This window comes from Anopheles arabiensis, chromosome 2 (genome assembly GCF_016920715.1).
Source record: "Anopheles arabiensis isolate DONGOLA chromosome 2, AaraD3, whole genome shotgun sequence".
Taxonomy (NCBI): Eukaryota; Metazoa; Arthropoda; class Insecta; order Diptera; family Culicidae; genus Anopheles; species Anopheles arabiensis.
Genome location: NC_053517.1, coordinates 22,313,409 through 22,330,183, shown reverse-complemented (window position 1 = coordinate 22,330,183; position 16,775 = coordinate 22,313,409). Strand labels below are relative to the sequence as shown.

The 16,775-nt window shown below is 46.2% G+C and overlaps 1 protein-coding gene across 2 annotated transcripts; it reads right to left on the bottom strand.

The window, feature by feature from the left end:
* Positions 1-725: 725 nt before the first annotated feature.
* Positions 726-12,620, bottom strand: LOC120895162 (leucine-rich repeat-containing protein 20). 2 transcript variants are annotated; one of them, XM_040298255.1, is made up of 3 exons: positions 11,758-12,620; positions 2,247-2,390; positions 726-2,163 (listed from the first exon to the last, which is right to left on the bottom strand). In XM_040298255.1, the coding sequence occupies exons 1-3, from the start codon at positions 11,999-12,001 to the stop codon at positions 1,823-1,825; spliced, it is 729 nt and encodes a 242-aa protein (XP_040154189.1). In that variant the 5' UTR covers positions 12,002-12,620; the 3' UTR covers positions 726-1,822. The 2 variants fall into 2 exon arrangements, with proteins under 2 accessions (XP_040154189.1, XP_040154190.1); XM_040298256.1 differs by lacking the exon at positions 11,758-12,620 and adding an exon at positions 2,489-2,892.
* Between the last annotated feature and the right edge of the window lie 4,155 nt (positions 12,621-16,775).

The window sequence follows — 16,775 nt, the reverse complement described above, 5'->3', positions numbered from 1 at the left end:
CTTACCCTTCGCCTTAATGCAATTGACCAAACAGTGAAATAGTACATGGGGAACATGAACAAACATATCAGGAAGCAGAAATCTCGTCCTGTGGCTTCATAGCAATGGTAGGTAATGACGCCAAAACTCAATGCGATCATTTTGGGCGAATTTCGGCGGAATTTCGATATGATACCCTAGCCAGCAAGGGCCGTCCACAAGGACAGAGGAGGCGTGGTAGGCCCAAATTGAGGTGGCAGGATGGCGTGGAGGCGTCCGCCATTAAGGCCGGGATAACGGACTGGCAGACGAAGCCGCGAGACCGTGAGCGGTTTCGGACACTCCTGAGGCAGGCCAAGACCGCAAAGCGGTTGAAGCGCCGGATAAGTAAGTAAGTAAACCCTAGCCCGCAAACCGGTCCAACCCATATTCCGGCAGCGTTCCATCGGAATTTTCTGAACCAACATGATGCAAAAGCTATAACTCCAATAATGTTGTTGCGAAAACTGAGGAGGAATTGATAAAATTCGGAAATGGTAGGAATTGATCTTGAAAACATGTCTGCACGCATGTCTTCGTCCGCCATGGCGAAAATTCCGAATAACTGACGAGAGGCACCTCGCAAGGTCGAAGATTTTTTTTGCAAGTAAGTTTGAATAATTACCATTCATAGGAATGGAAAGGAATTATTTTTCTCAGTTTTTTTCTACAGACAGCAGAACAAAGAAAGAACAAAGGATGGGGAATTTGTTTTTTTATCAAAGCACAAATTTATTATTCCGTATTTTGCCAACTGGTACAGGGGATCTTCACAAATGTTTCTTTGTGTTTAGTTTTCTCCTTGCTATATCAACGATTGCACTCGATCTTTTCTTATTTTTTTTTACTACCGAAAAAGGTACTCCCCCTGTTATTGATTTGCAAATTCTCAAAAATACACGGAATTTCACTTCACAAAACGACAACTGTGTCCACCTTTCTACAGTTTTTTTTTTTTTTTCTCAGCGTGGGTTTTTGCATGTACACAAAATTGACTTATTTAATATCACTCTCGTTTATGATTGCAGCAAATAAAACACTGCTCGTTCTGCTGCTCACTCATCTCCGCATCGCATCTCACCCCGCTTGAATTCTCATCGTTTCGTTGTGTTTGGGCGGGATTAATGCCGTTCCTCAGCGTTCCTAGAGACATGTGTTTTGATCCATTCCTATCGCTACCTCCCAAATTGTCCTGATTGTCCTTGTGCGTGTGCACAACTCACATCGCTTCAGTCAGACGGACTGCAGATGACTAATGACTAGATCAAAATCTCATTTTTCTTGTATGCAAAGGATGGGTACAGAAATCTTGGGCACCACTGACACACATAATCACTGTGTTGACATGCTGTTTTTCCCCGCTTTTCCCTGCAGCAGAATATCCAAACCAAACACCAACAGAGAGCGAGAGACGTACGACGCACGGCGAGAGTGAGCTAGAGCCTTAATAGCTAAGGGAACGGGGGAAACGGGTAGGGTTAATATGAGTACGGGGGGTTTGGTTTTGTATAATACAGCATCGCTTAAGTACAATTCACAACATACTGGCCGGACTGTGCCGGTAGATGCGGTTGGTTAGTATCAAAATAAGTAGCTTGAGCGTGGGCGCCATCAGCCTTAAAATAACGATTGCGCCAACGCAATCGGGCCGGTTGAAGCCGTTTCAGCTAGCTAAACAGAAAATACCACGCTAACGTACGACGACGCACGACGTCCCCGTTCTGTGCGCCACTAAAGCTAATGATTTGAAGGCAGGAAAAAAAGCACCGAACCGGCGCCGAAACCCTCGGCCGCACCGCCGGGCTCATTCACATTCCGTCAAATCTTCCCAATCCTCCTTCACCCGCTCGGACAGCTCGATCCGGAAGGAGAGGACGGCGTGCTTGAGCAGATCGTGGCACATCGGCGTGAGCGGATTGTGCCGCAGGTCGACCAGCTCGAGCGAGTCGGACGCAATGATCTCGTCCCGGTCGATGTCGATGATGGCATTGTTGTTGGCCTTCAGTTCGCGCAGCTTGGGCATCTTGAACACGACGGCGGGCAGTGTGATGAAGGAGTTGTGCGAAATGTCCAGCATTTCCAGCGAGTGCAGATCGGCCAGCTCGTCCGGTAGCCGGGCCATCTGGTTGTGGGACAGGTTGAGATCTGGTTGGAGAGGAAAGCGAGGAAAGGGGTACAGTGTTAAAACGGGGGGTCAATTTGTGCGACGATGGGGAGGGATTGCTTACCTGTGATGAGGCTAAACTTGACGGCGAATTTGGGCGATATCTTTGTGATGACGTTGCTGCTCAAATCGCACGTCTTCAGCTCGGTATGTCTCATCAGATGGTACACGGCATCGGGCACCTGGATCAGCTCGCATTCCGAGAGATCTGCAAGAAAGTGGAGAACGAGAAGGGTAATCGTTAGAGACAAAACTTTTCAAAGCAATATCCCTTATAAATACATTTATCTTAAGATAAAATCTCACTTAAATGTTTAGTTTCTAGTGCCTCTTCGCACCGTGTCACAACTTTTGCTACAAACGAAGCCATCGATGTTCTAGCAGGAACTCCACTTTTTTCTATAAATGTCACTGTATCGACTTCAGCTGGTGGTGGTTTAGCAAAAACCGGGGATTTCCAATGATTAGTGGAAGAAAGTGAAGCTAAAAATAGGACTGACTTCACCACCCACCACCGGTCTAATTCGGTGCTGATTCTTTACCCACGATGATGCAATTCTTCAATGACAAGTGTACGAAGTTGCATGCAGAAAAGGTTTAACGTACTTCTGATAACATTGCACAACTTTTTTTTTATTATATTTGGAAACATTTCAACACTAAATAATAGTCAAAAAAGTGAAAAGAAATGGGAATTTGCAAGCAAAATAATTTTCCCGAGCAAAGTTTGTTTACGTTTCATCAGCTGGTTTTGACACATAAACAAATGCGCAAGCTGTCAAAAGAGCGAGAAACGCTTCAAAGTATATGATAGCGGGTTGAGGAGTTCACTTTGGATTGTGAATGAAGCGTTTGTGCGTTTTGAATTGAAAATGTTGTGAGATATGCTCCATTTTTCGCAATTTTGCTGTAAAATGCTGTGCTAGAGCTGTTATTAAAGAATTTACCTTTTTTCTACACACTTTAGATCCTCTGATGATAGCTTGGTCGAGGAAATCAAGCCGTTTATCCACGAAGCGCATCAAGCATTTCCGTATCAATGTTCCAACCCTCCGCAACGGCTTATCAACCCCACACGCTGACCTACATAAAGCCACCCTCCTGGCACATGCGCTACCGGGACTGATCTAGCCCAATAATAGACGGAAGTAATGCTGGTTCATGCGTACGATCCTAAACAAAGCGACGATAGGCACATGTTCGTTCACAGCTCAGTGCGTTCAACCTTAACCCAACGGATTCTAAACCACATTCAACTCCCACGGCGTGTTATCATCTATGCCCCTCTTCCACCCTTTGCGCCGACTACCGATATCACATGTTCACGGTACCAGTCGATTGGCGCGTAATTAACAAGGGTACTTGTTTACACCAGACTAGACGGAGTCTTTGTCGCAACATCTTAACTGTTGCACTCGAGCAAAGACCACCGCCGCCGCCGCCGCCACCACTCGAGAGGGACAGTGCACGATGTGAACTAATGCGATACTCATCGTGATAACGTAATATTGCGTGCTTTCTTCCATCCCAATCCCCGGGTGGCGCATTGAGCTGCGCACGCCGCGTAACATTGCTTCAATCATCAATGGCGCATCATTTGGATCCGGTTGCAAAGAAAATCGGCTTGTGGGGGTCCACAAACAAGACGATACTCAAATAATCATTTCGTAAAAAAACACACTTTTCCACGCGATACCGAAATAACGATCCGTCGTCGTGGGCAACCACGATGCCGACTGCGGTTATAAAGCTCACAACCACACTCGGAAGTGGCCAGTGTGGATTGAGGTAAGCGGCATGAGGGGCACCGGAAAAGTGGCAAGCAAAACATAACAAAAAAGTGGCATCGCGCACCACCACCAAACAGGATGTGCCGGCGGCATCCATCATCCGCGCGCGCGCGCTTGTTCCACCGAAATTGATCGCTTCGACTCATGCACGGTATGAGTGCTAATGTTCCGTATGCATTGTTGCGGCGCGTTACATCACCACGTGTGTGAGAAGCTACCAAATGCTCCACGTGCATGAATGCGAATGCGGTCGATATGAGGCGTTACCTGCGCCAGTAACGCACACGCGCGCCCCCGTGCGCACTGCGCAGCGCGTTCGAATGCATGACCGCTGGATAGCTGCATTGTTCCCTCTGGCGGTGAAAATAAACTGCGGAAAACAGCAAATGCGCGTATGTGTGTGTATGTAGACGGGTGTACAAAACACGTCAGTGGAAAATCCAATTTTCTAGAAAATGCGTCAAAAAGACGGGGAGGCGTTAAGTCGATCGCCGCCGAGTTGAGTTTTCCGCAAGTGCGCAATCCGATCGGTTGGTCACCGGAAAAAATCATAAATCACGCTACGAGAATGTACTACCAGACCCCCTTCCCCCCGGGGGGGGTGTGAGATGAACGCAAGAACGTCAACAACAGCGTCCACTGACAGACGGCTAGACGGAACGGGAACACCATGCGCCAGAACATTTCCCAAGCGACTGGTAGTGGGGATGGGGACGGGGTAGAATTTTCCGAACTCAATGCCAAACCCCCCGCTCGTGCCGGTGTGGACAAAGAAACGGACGAGTCCCGGATCGAGTTTATTTACACAGCACACACTGCAACAACGAGGGGCGAACGGTTTTGCTTCCCATTACGGTTTAAGCCAGCAAGCGCTAAAACGCAAATTGGCAGACCTTGAAGCCGGGTGCTTCTGCGTAAAATGTAGTTTATTGCATCCCTTTTTTCCCTCCGGGGGAAATTTTCCTTTCGGTTATATTTGCACAAAGACGACGACATTCACTTGCGTTGGTGGGAGTGTGTGCGTCTGTTTGATGTGAGCCAGCAATGGTTGTGAAAGCGCCAGCAGCAGTACGAATGGGAAAAACAAAGTCCCCCCGAAATCGATCAACGATGGACAAGGAAAACTGCAACCGGGAAATTGTGTTGTTTTGTGTGTACATTTATTAATTTATTGCATTGTGACGCGTGACCTGCATATTGTGTGATGGTGGTGGTGTTGCAATTCGTGCCGTGATCGTGATCGCACTTGTGCTTGGTTGCGAGTGTTTGGAGAGCAGCACGCGCCCTTTACTGCCCCAGCGCTCTGCACTGCAAATGGAGCGTACAATTTACTTATGAAAGTATGCGGTAACGCTTAGTGCCTTTACCCGTTTTGTAAAAGCTAGGAAAACATTATCCTCCAGCGACGAGCTGCGGACGGTTCGACTGTTTCTTACCCACCCCGCCGCTTAATTATGCTGTATAAAGATATGAACGATCATAAGCATGAGCAGAGCCGCCTAAAAGTGTTAACGCCATTATCGCACACCATCTTTGCAAAGGACGCTCGCGGCGTTAATTCCACCAGACATTTAAATTTACCGTCTCAATCAACATGGCGGGGGAAAGTGATTTCAACAACGGATCGGCGAACCACGCCGCGAACCAGCGTTGATGTTGATCTAATCGCACCGAAATGGCCAAAATCGCGATAGCAGCAGTGTGCAGCGTAAACGCCTTGACCGTTTGACACACCGTGAGAGGACATCACGCATCGCCAAAGTGCAACGAGTGATGCTCGGGGTTGATTAGACTGATTAATAGCGAGAAATAGAAACTACCATTTGCACGGGATCGGCATGGAGGTAAATGATCACGGAAGACCTCTTTAAGATGGCGAACGCAAATGGAGACGATCCGCGATCAGATAACGCACTGTGGACGGCGCCGGGGAGGCTTAAGATTGACCAAACAATTCACGTTTTGTGGCATCGGTGAATAATTATGGACATTCACCAGGGACACACACACACACGACATTGTATGTATGGAGGATCACGTTTGTTGCGCTTTCTTCGCGGGTATAAAGTCATTGCGCATGCAAGAAGGGCTCGCAGCCAATAAATTGCTATTGATTAATGATGTTAAAATCATTACTTGCGTAGTAAATTTAGTTTGAAGTAAATTACATACTCACAAAGTTTTCCAAATCAGATTTGAATGTGCATATAATTATTTACCACCTATACGATGATTTTCAACAGCTGTCATACATTCCATTTGCATCACAATCAATTTCTTACACATGATTTTCAACACATCACATAGATTTGTCAAACTCTATCTAGATTGAGATGTGATGAAAATCATGTGGAAGAACTGATAAATTATTGTGATGCAGATACAACATTTGATGTTGTTGACAGTTTAAATTGACTCGGAAAACTTTGTATGATGGATCTGAATTAAATAGCACTACAGGGGTTTTCAAGTCAGTTTCGAATGAAAACGTTGTTATTCACCGCGTGTAAGATGTTAATCCACATCAATCTGATATTTCATTTCCATTATTATTACTCTCAATTTCTCAAGCATGATTTTCAACACGTCTCAAGCTGGATTGAGTTCGACAGTTCTTTGTGATGTGTTGAAAATCATGAGTAAAAACTGAAATTTCATAATGAAGCAAATACACCAGCTTTGACAGCTGTTGAAAAACATCTTTGTGGCGGCAAATAATTATGTCCACATTCGAAAACCCTATCTTGGAAAACCCTATACTAGGATTCAAATACAACGTTTGGCAGCTGTTGAAACACCTCTTGCAAGCAATCAAAAATGTTGTAAATATTGGAAATTGACTAGAAACCCTGTAATGAAGTAGAGTTGCCCCTAGAACATCGATGGCTTCGTAAATATTGGAAATTGACTAGAAACCCTGAACTTCAAATTAGATTTCCACTATGTAGGCAATACAACGCATGAAACAGTTTATTAGCTTAAAAGTGTATCTAAGCACTTGTACCAAACCGTTTCATTGGTTTACGATTTGCAGAGTTCCCATTGCACCACGACAAGCCTGAAAAATAGTTGAGCTTTCCTACATTGTTGCAGCTTTACTGTTACTCATATCCTCTCTGTTATAAAAAAAAAGCAACACTCAACATCAAGCAGTGCAAAAGCAATCACTTTCCTAATCATTATACGACGCCCGAAACGAATCAAAGAAAATAGCATCAATAACAGCAATAATTTACACTGCCGGGAGAAAAAGAAGGAAAATGCCCGGTGCGGGCGCATCTTAAGTGAAACCAAACTTTCAACTGCACCAAAACGTCTTACTAAGTAGTTTAAGGTCAGACAGAGTGATTCGGTATGACCCTCTCTCCCCACCGCACAACACACTATTACCACAGATGGTGTGGAAAGAAACGCAAAAAAAAGTCCCACTCACGAACCCTTTTATCATTCGGCCGACCAATGAAGGCAGCGTGGAAAACTGGGCCACTTGGTTAAACTTCACCGGAGCGAATGGTGGGATGGTGTGGTGGTGCATGGCGTGTTTTTCCTTTTGTTTTGATGCTTTTACTTTCTCGCTCTCGCGGGGGTGATGCAATCGGAAAAGCAGCGGCTGGCTGGCCAGGTTTTTCGCCGCCGCTAGCGCTACGCTTAAGTCACCTTATTCAACCGTTGGATTTTTCGGCCGTGCCAGCAAGCGCGAATAAGGATGGTTGTGCGCGCAATGTGGCTCAAGCTGGCTGGTGCTAAAGTAAGTCAATAAATAAATAAATAAATGGAGCTTTGAGTGAAAAAAAAAACAGAAAAAACGCAGAAAGTCGCCGTTCGTCGCCTGCCCTGGCTGTGCGAAACCATTGCCAAATGGGGTTCAAAAGGGCATTATGCAAGGGGCTGGGTGCTGGTCTGTGTGCATGTGTGCATTGAGTCCCTTCGCCGCATCGGCCTGCATGAGCATCGACACAATCGAACACAGAATATGATGGGTGGGGACGGGTGGAAAGCATTGAATCATTGCCACATCGTTCCCATATCGTTCGTGTTTGCCCAAGCTCGGGTCTCGGATCGGGTGGGATGGCGTGCCCGTGTTTTAGCATAGCGCGGTAATGGAGGAATTGCTTCTTGCTGAAGCATTAATTTGTTAAACAGCGCGATTGAGGATAATTTAATTTACAATTATCGCACATTCATTATTTCTTTTATTGCCATTTTTCTATCTCTCTCTCTCTCTCCCTACCAAATGTAGGTGAAATGGCGCACCATTTGCCGTCGAATGACAGACAGCTCGCACAAATCTACCCAGTGGTAACAAATTGAGCTGAATCGATCGTATCGAACGGTGGATTGCGCGTTACGTGAAAAAGGGAATTCAGAAAATTGTAGGAAATCGCATAAGGTGGCACACACCAAGATTCGATTCCGTTCATTAGATTATAGATAGTTTGCAGTAATTGTGCTCGATCGGTGCTGTGGTTACAGCACAGCGTTTCACGCGTTACACTGCCCGGTAAAGACATTAAAGTCCGCGTATATTAAATACATCATGTAAATGTGCAAAACAAAACAAAAAAGAAACTAAATATTATTCAACCAAAGTTCGATGCAAAAGAACAGGTGCACCTGCTGGAGAGGATGGCCAGGGCCGCCGGCGGGACTCATCATCATAAATCATCACCGAAACCGCATTGAGCCACTAAATCATTCGTGACTCGTCGCTCGCGGCTTTGATCCCGTAAAAGGGGAAAAACGGGGGGGTGAATCCACTGCACTGCCACTCCACTGCAAGCCACGGGCCGAGATGTCTTAATCGGCGTAGACATGTGTCATGCCCTGGGACATGGGCACTGCACACTTTATGATTTTGTGTCCCTTTTTTTCGCTTTCTCTCCCCCCCAAAGGGCAGTAAGACTTTATAGTGAGGGGGAGATATGGGAGGGATTTATCCATGCGAGAGATATGAATTATGAGTTGTCCGCATGATCACGACTTTTGCGACACATCTCCAAACGGGCGCGGACGGACACTTCTTCTCACTAGTACCGGACACATTAGCATACCCTCCATTACCTGTCTGTTTCTCTGCGCGCGCGCGCGTGTGTGTGTGTCCGTGTGTTTATGGGGTTGGCTTTACCTTAAAAGGGCTAATTCTTACTGTGGGGCGACTACTGGCGCTTCAGCACAACCCGGCCGCACAGCCGCAAACAGATCAACGATCACACAACCCGGCTGACCTCGCTCTCGAGCGGGGCAAAAGCAGGAAGCCGGTCCGGAGCGTTTCGAGACTTCGTCGCCGTCGTTTCAAAGAAGAGGAAGGCGCCTGTGCTTTTTTTTTTGCTCTCTCTTCCTCTCCCGTCGTTCCTTTTCTTACGCTGAAGGTAAAGGAGCCCGAGCCCGCGCAGGCATTAACAGTAGCGTACGTGTAGGGTGTGCGCGCAAGCACGAACGCCACACGCCACACACGGCAAAGTGTTTTGATTGTGTTGTGCATTATGCAAGCCCAAAAACGGGAGAAAAAAGGCACAGAAAAACGAATAGTGTGTTGTTTGTAAATAAACAAAACCATTTGACCAAACCGCCGGATGGAGGAAGATCGAATAAAAACATAAAGAAAGGAAAGAAAAAACGAAATGAGCAACTGAAGAGCAGATTGTTCCTATCACGTTAGTGCGTTATTATATCAGCGTGCTGTTACATCAAGCGCATTTACAATCACACTCACACTTAAATACGTCCAAAACACAGTCCAGCGTCCAGCGAACGACTTGACCCAGTTATGCTAATACGCCTTTGCACCCCTGAAAACGCGATCGTGCAGCATAACAAACACAGACACCGCAGCATCACCGCACGACACAGAAGACAGAATGGCGCGAAGCGACACGTTTGCGACCGGGAATGTTTGTGGCCGGATTCGCCGACCTAATGCACAATGGCTGTCCAACGCTGGCACCGGAAAGCGATCGTGTGCTATTTTTTCTATTCGGCTTCGGGAAGATAATTTTAGGTCAAACGAGAAAAGCCCGACACGAGACGGTATCACCCTTCGCACGCTGGTGATTCATTGCGGATTCGTCCACTCCACACTTCACGTGCTGCTGCTGCTCACTCGGCTGCAAGACGATCGAGGCAGAGGTGCAGGAGAGATTGAGCTGGTGGGGCTTGCACGGGGGTTTGTTGTGAATTTCACTTTCATTTTCATCGTGATCGCGCCGCCGAAAAAAAAAGCAGACGGGCGGCCACTACGGGTCGAAGGAAAAGCGAAAGCGGAAGCTGTTTTTGGGCTTGCTGTTTTTATCTTGGCACACAGTTGGCCATTTGATTACAATTTAATTACCACCGCATTACGACACGCTCGGTAAGGGAAACGAGATGTGCAAAATAAATTCCACCCCGTGATGAGGAGTTCGATGGGAATCAATTTTCCCAACACCCGCTCACGAGGGAATACAGCTTAAAAGCCGTACACACTTCAACGATTTCGATCGAACACGGCGCGCTCGATGCTCATCATGACGATTAGTGTGCGTTTACTGCACCATAAAAACCCCGTCCTCCCTCACCCCTCCGTCCGTGCTGCTTAAGTTAATTCACTTACAGTCCAGCGACCGTAAAAGCTGTCCAATCCGTTCGCTCGCTCAACACGGTGGCACCGGTGCGCGCACGACGTGACGTGAAGATCACCAATTTAAAGTCCAACCCCAGTAACCTCGAAACTTTTGAAACGGTTGCACCTGTCTCTCTCTCTCTCTTCTTCTCTTCGCTTCTGACAATTTGACGGAAAACTGGACGACTTTTGGAGGTCCGAAAGAGGCGGCGAAAATGCTCACTGTTGTTGGGCTGGTTGGGAAATGTGGTGGTTCGGCTTAGCTAATCCAACACACACACACGGTGCAGTAGTGCCGGTGGAGATGGTTGAATGAACGCGAGACAGAAAGAACAATCACCACCACCACCAAGAGATCCCACCACCCTTCCTGTGTGTGTCTTTGGAACCGAAGGCACAATGCGCAACCGCAGGCCGTTTTGGATGGCCGTGCGCAACGCAACGAACTACGCAACGACGCCTGGCGCACGCGGGCTAGCTTTGGGTGCTATCAGCGGCGGTTTGAGGCGGCTGAGCCTACTTTGACGAAATGAGGACCGACTTGCTTGGCATATTGACATACCCTCCTTCTAGTGCTGAGCGACTTTTGTGACGTGCTGGGACAAATTATTGTGACTATTGTGAAAAGCATCTCCAAATATAATATTGTATAACGGTTGCTAAAACAAAATACAAGATACAGACAGTTTAATGATATCTGGAGTGTCCTCATCAAGTCCAACTGGACATGAAGGCTTCTGAGGGAGGGTTCGCTCCAAACCAAAAGATCACCTCCAAGATTGTTCGGTGTAATGCACATAACATGTCAGTATTAAGATTCAACTTTTAAACCAAACTCAGTTAATGGATCAGCTTCAAATAAATCTTCAAAGCTCCGAAGATATCTAGGACGTAAATGGATTTAAATCCCGAGTTACCAACAGTACAATGGACTTGTTGGATCATTAGTTCAGAAATGCATCAACCAAAGCTCAATTGGTTGATGCATCTGCAAGGACCAAGAATCTTCATCTAAGATTCCTAATTAATGCACACTATTTCCCAGTTTTTCCTCCAACGATCATCAATCCACTTGGCTTAAGAGCAAACTACATTCCAAGTCATGTTTAATGCACCATATGTCAACACTGCCTTTAATAAAATCCCAAACCAACCAATATCTTCACCAAATCACCAACTCCACTTACCCAGATTGTTGTTCTCCTTCGCATCGTCACACCGCTCCACGACCCGGATGATGCCGCGGCCCGCCACCTTCGGGAAGTTAATCGTGGCGCCCATCTGCGTCAACCGCTCGACGATGTGGTCCGCATGGTTGTTGTTGTTGTTGCCTCCATTTCCCCCACCGTTGTTGTTGTTGTTATTCTGCTGATCATCACCGTTCGCTTCGGTGTTGGTAATATCATTACCGAAATGCGTTGGGGGCCTCATCTTTGGAGTAGAGAGATGCTGCGAGGTGGTAAAGCTTGCACTTGATTTGTTCAGGGAAAAGCAAAAGCACTAATTTCGCACAGTTCACACAGCAGCCCAAAAAGCTTGTATTTGTCTCTTCGCTTATTATCGCTCTTTCTCAGATCAACTCAGAGCAGAAGAATCACTGCAGATGCACTTTGTTGCCGTTTGGAGCACTGTTTGGCAACTGCACTTTGTAATATTCAATCGAAGACGCTCAGCTACACGCTTTAGAAAGCAGCCTACACCAAGCGACGTTTGCGCTCTGCTTTGACGACACGCTAGCTCTGGTGCTCTTTGTCGCGAAGAAGTGGCAAGGGTGTTAGGGTATAGTAAGTATAGTTGCAGGCACTGCACAAACCGATATGTGCACCGTTCCACCGTCCGAACGCGAATGATTGCTGCTCTCCGAGCGAACCACGGCCACGGCGATCCGCGTCAAGCGATGGGGCGAAAAACCGCGCAATTCAACCCCTCACTCTCGTGGTACCTCCGCGGATCCGTCCGCACCATATGACCGCCGGTCGGACACGCTAGCGACCGCGTGTGTGGTTGTGTGTGTAGTGCGATAGGAGGTTGTATGGGTGTTGAAAAGGGTTCGCGTGCCGCACGGTGCTACTGCCGCCGCCAGCATTGGACGCGTTTAAATGTCCGCGTTGCTTTGTCATGATGGTTGCCGCACCTGTGTCCTCCCTCCTCAAGGGGCGGAGAGCCCCACAAACTGTCGATTAATAATCCCCGCCCGAGATTAGTACAAGTATGCACAATAACACAAGATGACTGACGGTTGCTTTCTTCTCCAAATTTACACTTCTCCAAAAAGACAAAGGCAAAACAGAGCGGGCAACAAAGCGTTCCCGTGTCCTGTTGTTTCCGCATGCTAACCGGGGGGTTGGACGGGTTATTTGCGACAGTTTGGACAGGATGGAAAGTCGTATTTCCTCCCGTTTTCACTCCATACGCGTTCTAGAGGAAGTTTACCATTTTTTGTTGTTGGATGTTGTTTGGGGTGAAAACTGTTGTTGTTGTTGCCGATATTGCAAACGCTGCCATGAGACGAAATGAGGGAAAACTGCGCACTGGTACATTGGGGGGATGGAAAATTTTGCACCACATTCGGGCACGGCGTGCAACGCAATTGGAAATTCATTGCAAATGTAGCACAATGTTTCGAGTATTTGTGGAATTATAGCTTTTGCGCTGGATTACAATATTAATGTAAAGTATAACAAATTTAATCATTTATACTTGAGAACAATGAACAAAATATAGTTAACTTATAACACAATAAAAATAAAATAATAAAATAACTAAATAAAGCAAAATATTACTAACTTAATAATGAATACCAGAGGTTCAGTAAACAATATAAATTAATAATAATAATAATAATAATAATAATAATAATAATAATAATAATAATAATAATAATAATAATAATAATAATAATAATAAAAATGCATAATAATAGAATGATATTACAACAAATTAAATATAGTTAACATTTAAAGTAAAGACACTTTAAAAAAGATCCATTTTAATAGTAAAATTTAAATATGTATTAAGCACAAAAATACAACTCAATAATAAATAGCAACAAAAAATATAAAAATAGCACACGACATAATTATAGGATAAAGGGCACAGCAAATGAAATAAAGAAAAAACCCAACCTCAAAAACAAGGACACCCTCGTCACGGCCAGCTGCCCATCCGGGTTCATTTTCCCGGTTTTGTTTTGCTTTCCTCTCGCGACGAAGGAAAATAAGAACGACCCTTTGTGTGAGTGTGTGTATGTGTGTGTGCTTCGTTCTCGATTTCCTTTCGCCAGTGTTTGCGTTCCAGTGCATGCCTCATTTCCCTCCCCCTCCGCTCCCGCCACCCTTCCCCTCCCCTTCCAACAACAAACTAATTGCGCGGTGGAAAACCGGTGTGGAAATATCCGTCGCAATCTTCGTCAGCCGTAGTCGTCGTCGTCGTTGTTGTCGTTTGCCGCCGGGGAAAAACAACGCCAAAGTAGCAGCGCACGCTGCCGATGCGCACGCGCCAAATGACGGAAGTTGTGTGCAGCTGAGCTGCGCTCAAGCTGATCAGCTGAGAGCAGAGGCGTAGCGAACGCGCACGCATTGCCCGCCGACGACCAGTGCACGGGCGCGCAAGAGAGATGGAACGAAAACAAAAGCGAAGCACACAACAACGCCAACCGCTCGGTCGCTTGCTTGGATCACGCATTGGGGAAAGGGAGAGCGGATTGGCTGGTGCGTTGCTTTGCGTTGATCTTTGTTTGCTTCGCGGGTGCTAAGAGGGGGCTGCTGTCGCGCAATGCCCGCTCGTGCTGCGATGGTGTGGGGATGAAGGGTGCAGTATAGTAATTAGTGTTTTTGTGTGTTAGTGATCTGATAAGTGACATATAGATGAGGTGGGAAGGGGTTGATTGAGAGGTTTTTGTTTGATGCAGTGTATGATTCGCGGGGGTTTCCTACGCCGACGGGGCTGGTTGGGGGTGATTGTTTTTCCCTTTAACATGGGTTCGGGGGGGGGGGGGGGGGCGGTTGATAAGCAAGTGGGTTAAGCATGTGTGCGTGTCTGAATGTCACGGAACTGAGGGCGATAGACGGTGCATCAAAGTTCAAGACACTCCAACGAGTGGAACAATTGATGAAGTAAGAATTAGCTCAATGGCGTTGTTTCTTTCTTTAGGATTTGTTTGTGAAGAACGTAAAGGGTTTGGCATTAAATGGATGCACTTTATGTAATTCAATTTTTCAGATATTATCGTTTATACATTAGTATTTTTTTCTTTAAATTTATATGCGTTTTTCAACAATTTTCTAAAAAGCAAATGTTTTGATAAATTTAGATAAAATTGAATTGTGTTAAAATCATATGTTTTTTTTTTTGCTCAATTCATGTAAAAATGGTAAGAAAAAAGGTCCAATGTAATTCAACTGTTTTTGTAAACACTTTCTTCAATAATTAAACTTGCAATTCCTGCTCTCATTCGCTTCAAGATGTTTACTACTAACAAATAAAACACCACATGGCCTTTGTTCCAACAAAGTTCCAGTCACCGACAGGGCAACCCGCATGGGAAAATCACCCATCATCGCCCATTTCCTTCTTTCCTCACACCTGAAACAGCCAGACAGCTCCTAGTTGTGAACCGCATTGAACTGTAAAAATACCTTGAATTTTAGTCTCACTTCAGCTTGGAATAGCATCCCTTATGTATCCCCTGTATCTATGTCTACCTCTCACTCCCTCTCAGTCTCATCCATCATAATCTGTCTCCCGGTGTGGAAGTGGCACTTTCCATGAACCTTCGGCCACAACCGCGTGTTGGAGGTTTCAGGAAAAATGGTTCCACTTTTATTCCCCATTTTGCTGTCGGGGAAGTCAGGTTTTAGCGCTCTTTGTCTGCTCAGGTCTTGTCGCAGCAGTCTTTCAAGGTAAGTCATTGCGTCGTCCTGCACTCCCCAGGGGGAGGGTGTTATGGACGTTTCTGTACACCCCAGATGTCAAGGATGATGATCGTTGTGTTTTTGATGAAGAAAAGGCACATTTTCTTTGTGCGGCAGGAGGCGTTGTTTTGCACATTGCAGTGCGCTTTTCCTGACTTCAAAGAATTGTGGAGTTTATTGGTGGTTGAAGACTAAACATGTTCCACCATTTTCTCACCTTTGTATTTATTACTTTCCAATATATTCAACCTGAACTGAACTGAAAAAAAAAACAATCGAACCACACGTTCGTTGTGGTCTATTTGCGCCCCGATCCCATAATCACGCGCGTAGTGGTATCGGGTGTGGGTCAGCAAGGCACGGCCGATGTCTTCGCCAGCGTAACGATCGCCACCAGCGTTACGTTCTCTCCATCAAACACTTCACTGCCACTGCCGCCCCCAAAACGCACCAAATATTACACCTCAAACGGCGTGTGTCTCTGCCGTGAGGTATGGTGTGTGTGTGCCTTTTACGCCTTCTTTTTTTTTCGAGGCGGCTGATTAATTCGCCCAAACGGTCACGGAGCCCACCACCAGTCGCCAGCGTGCGCACGAACTACACTACACAGCTACTCTGCTCCAGATTAAGGGCGCTGTGGCACACACATGTGGCGTGCCGGTTGTGGCCGGATCGCATGGACACTGTTAGGATCGCGTACCTGTCGTGCCCGCTCGTTTAGGGAAAGTGCTCGCTCGGGTGTTGAGAATGTCCAGGAGAAGGTTTCGTTATGTCATGAATGCGGATAACGGACGGAAGCACACAGCAACGATCGCAAAACCAAAAAACACTGCAAAACCATGCAACCACATGCGCCCCAGGCCGGCACTCGAGCACACCGGTTACGCGTTTGCTTTGGGACTGCAATCGGTAGAATGGTGGTGAATGGTTAAATTTAGGCGGTTGTTTATGAGTGTGTGTAATGTGGGAAGCCTTTTAAATACAAAAGAAATATTAATACAAAATACAGGGAGATTTCCAGGGGCTGTCATAGTTGTTGGACACTTCCTCGACTCTTTCTTATAGCATTAGAATCTTAGAGGATAAGAATTACATAGGATTGAAATTGGACTTTATGGTACCCTTTTTGAGTAGGCTCCATGGAAATTCCTATTGGATTTGTCCAACAAGGGTGCTATAGAGTCCAATTCCTATTACATTAAGTTCATTTCACGTTCAAGAAAGAGTCAATAAATGAGAACGCTTGGTAAACCCTCCAACACCACCCTGTCATCATGTTGTGTTTCACTGTT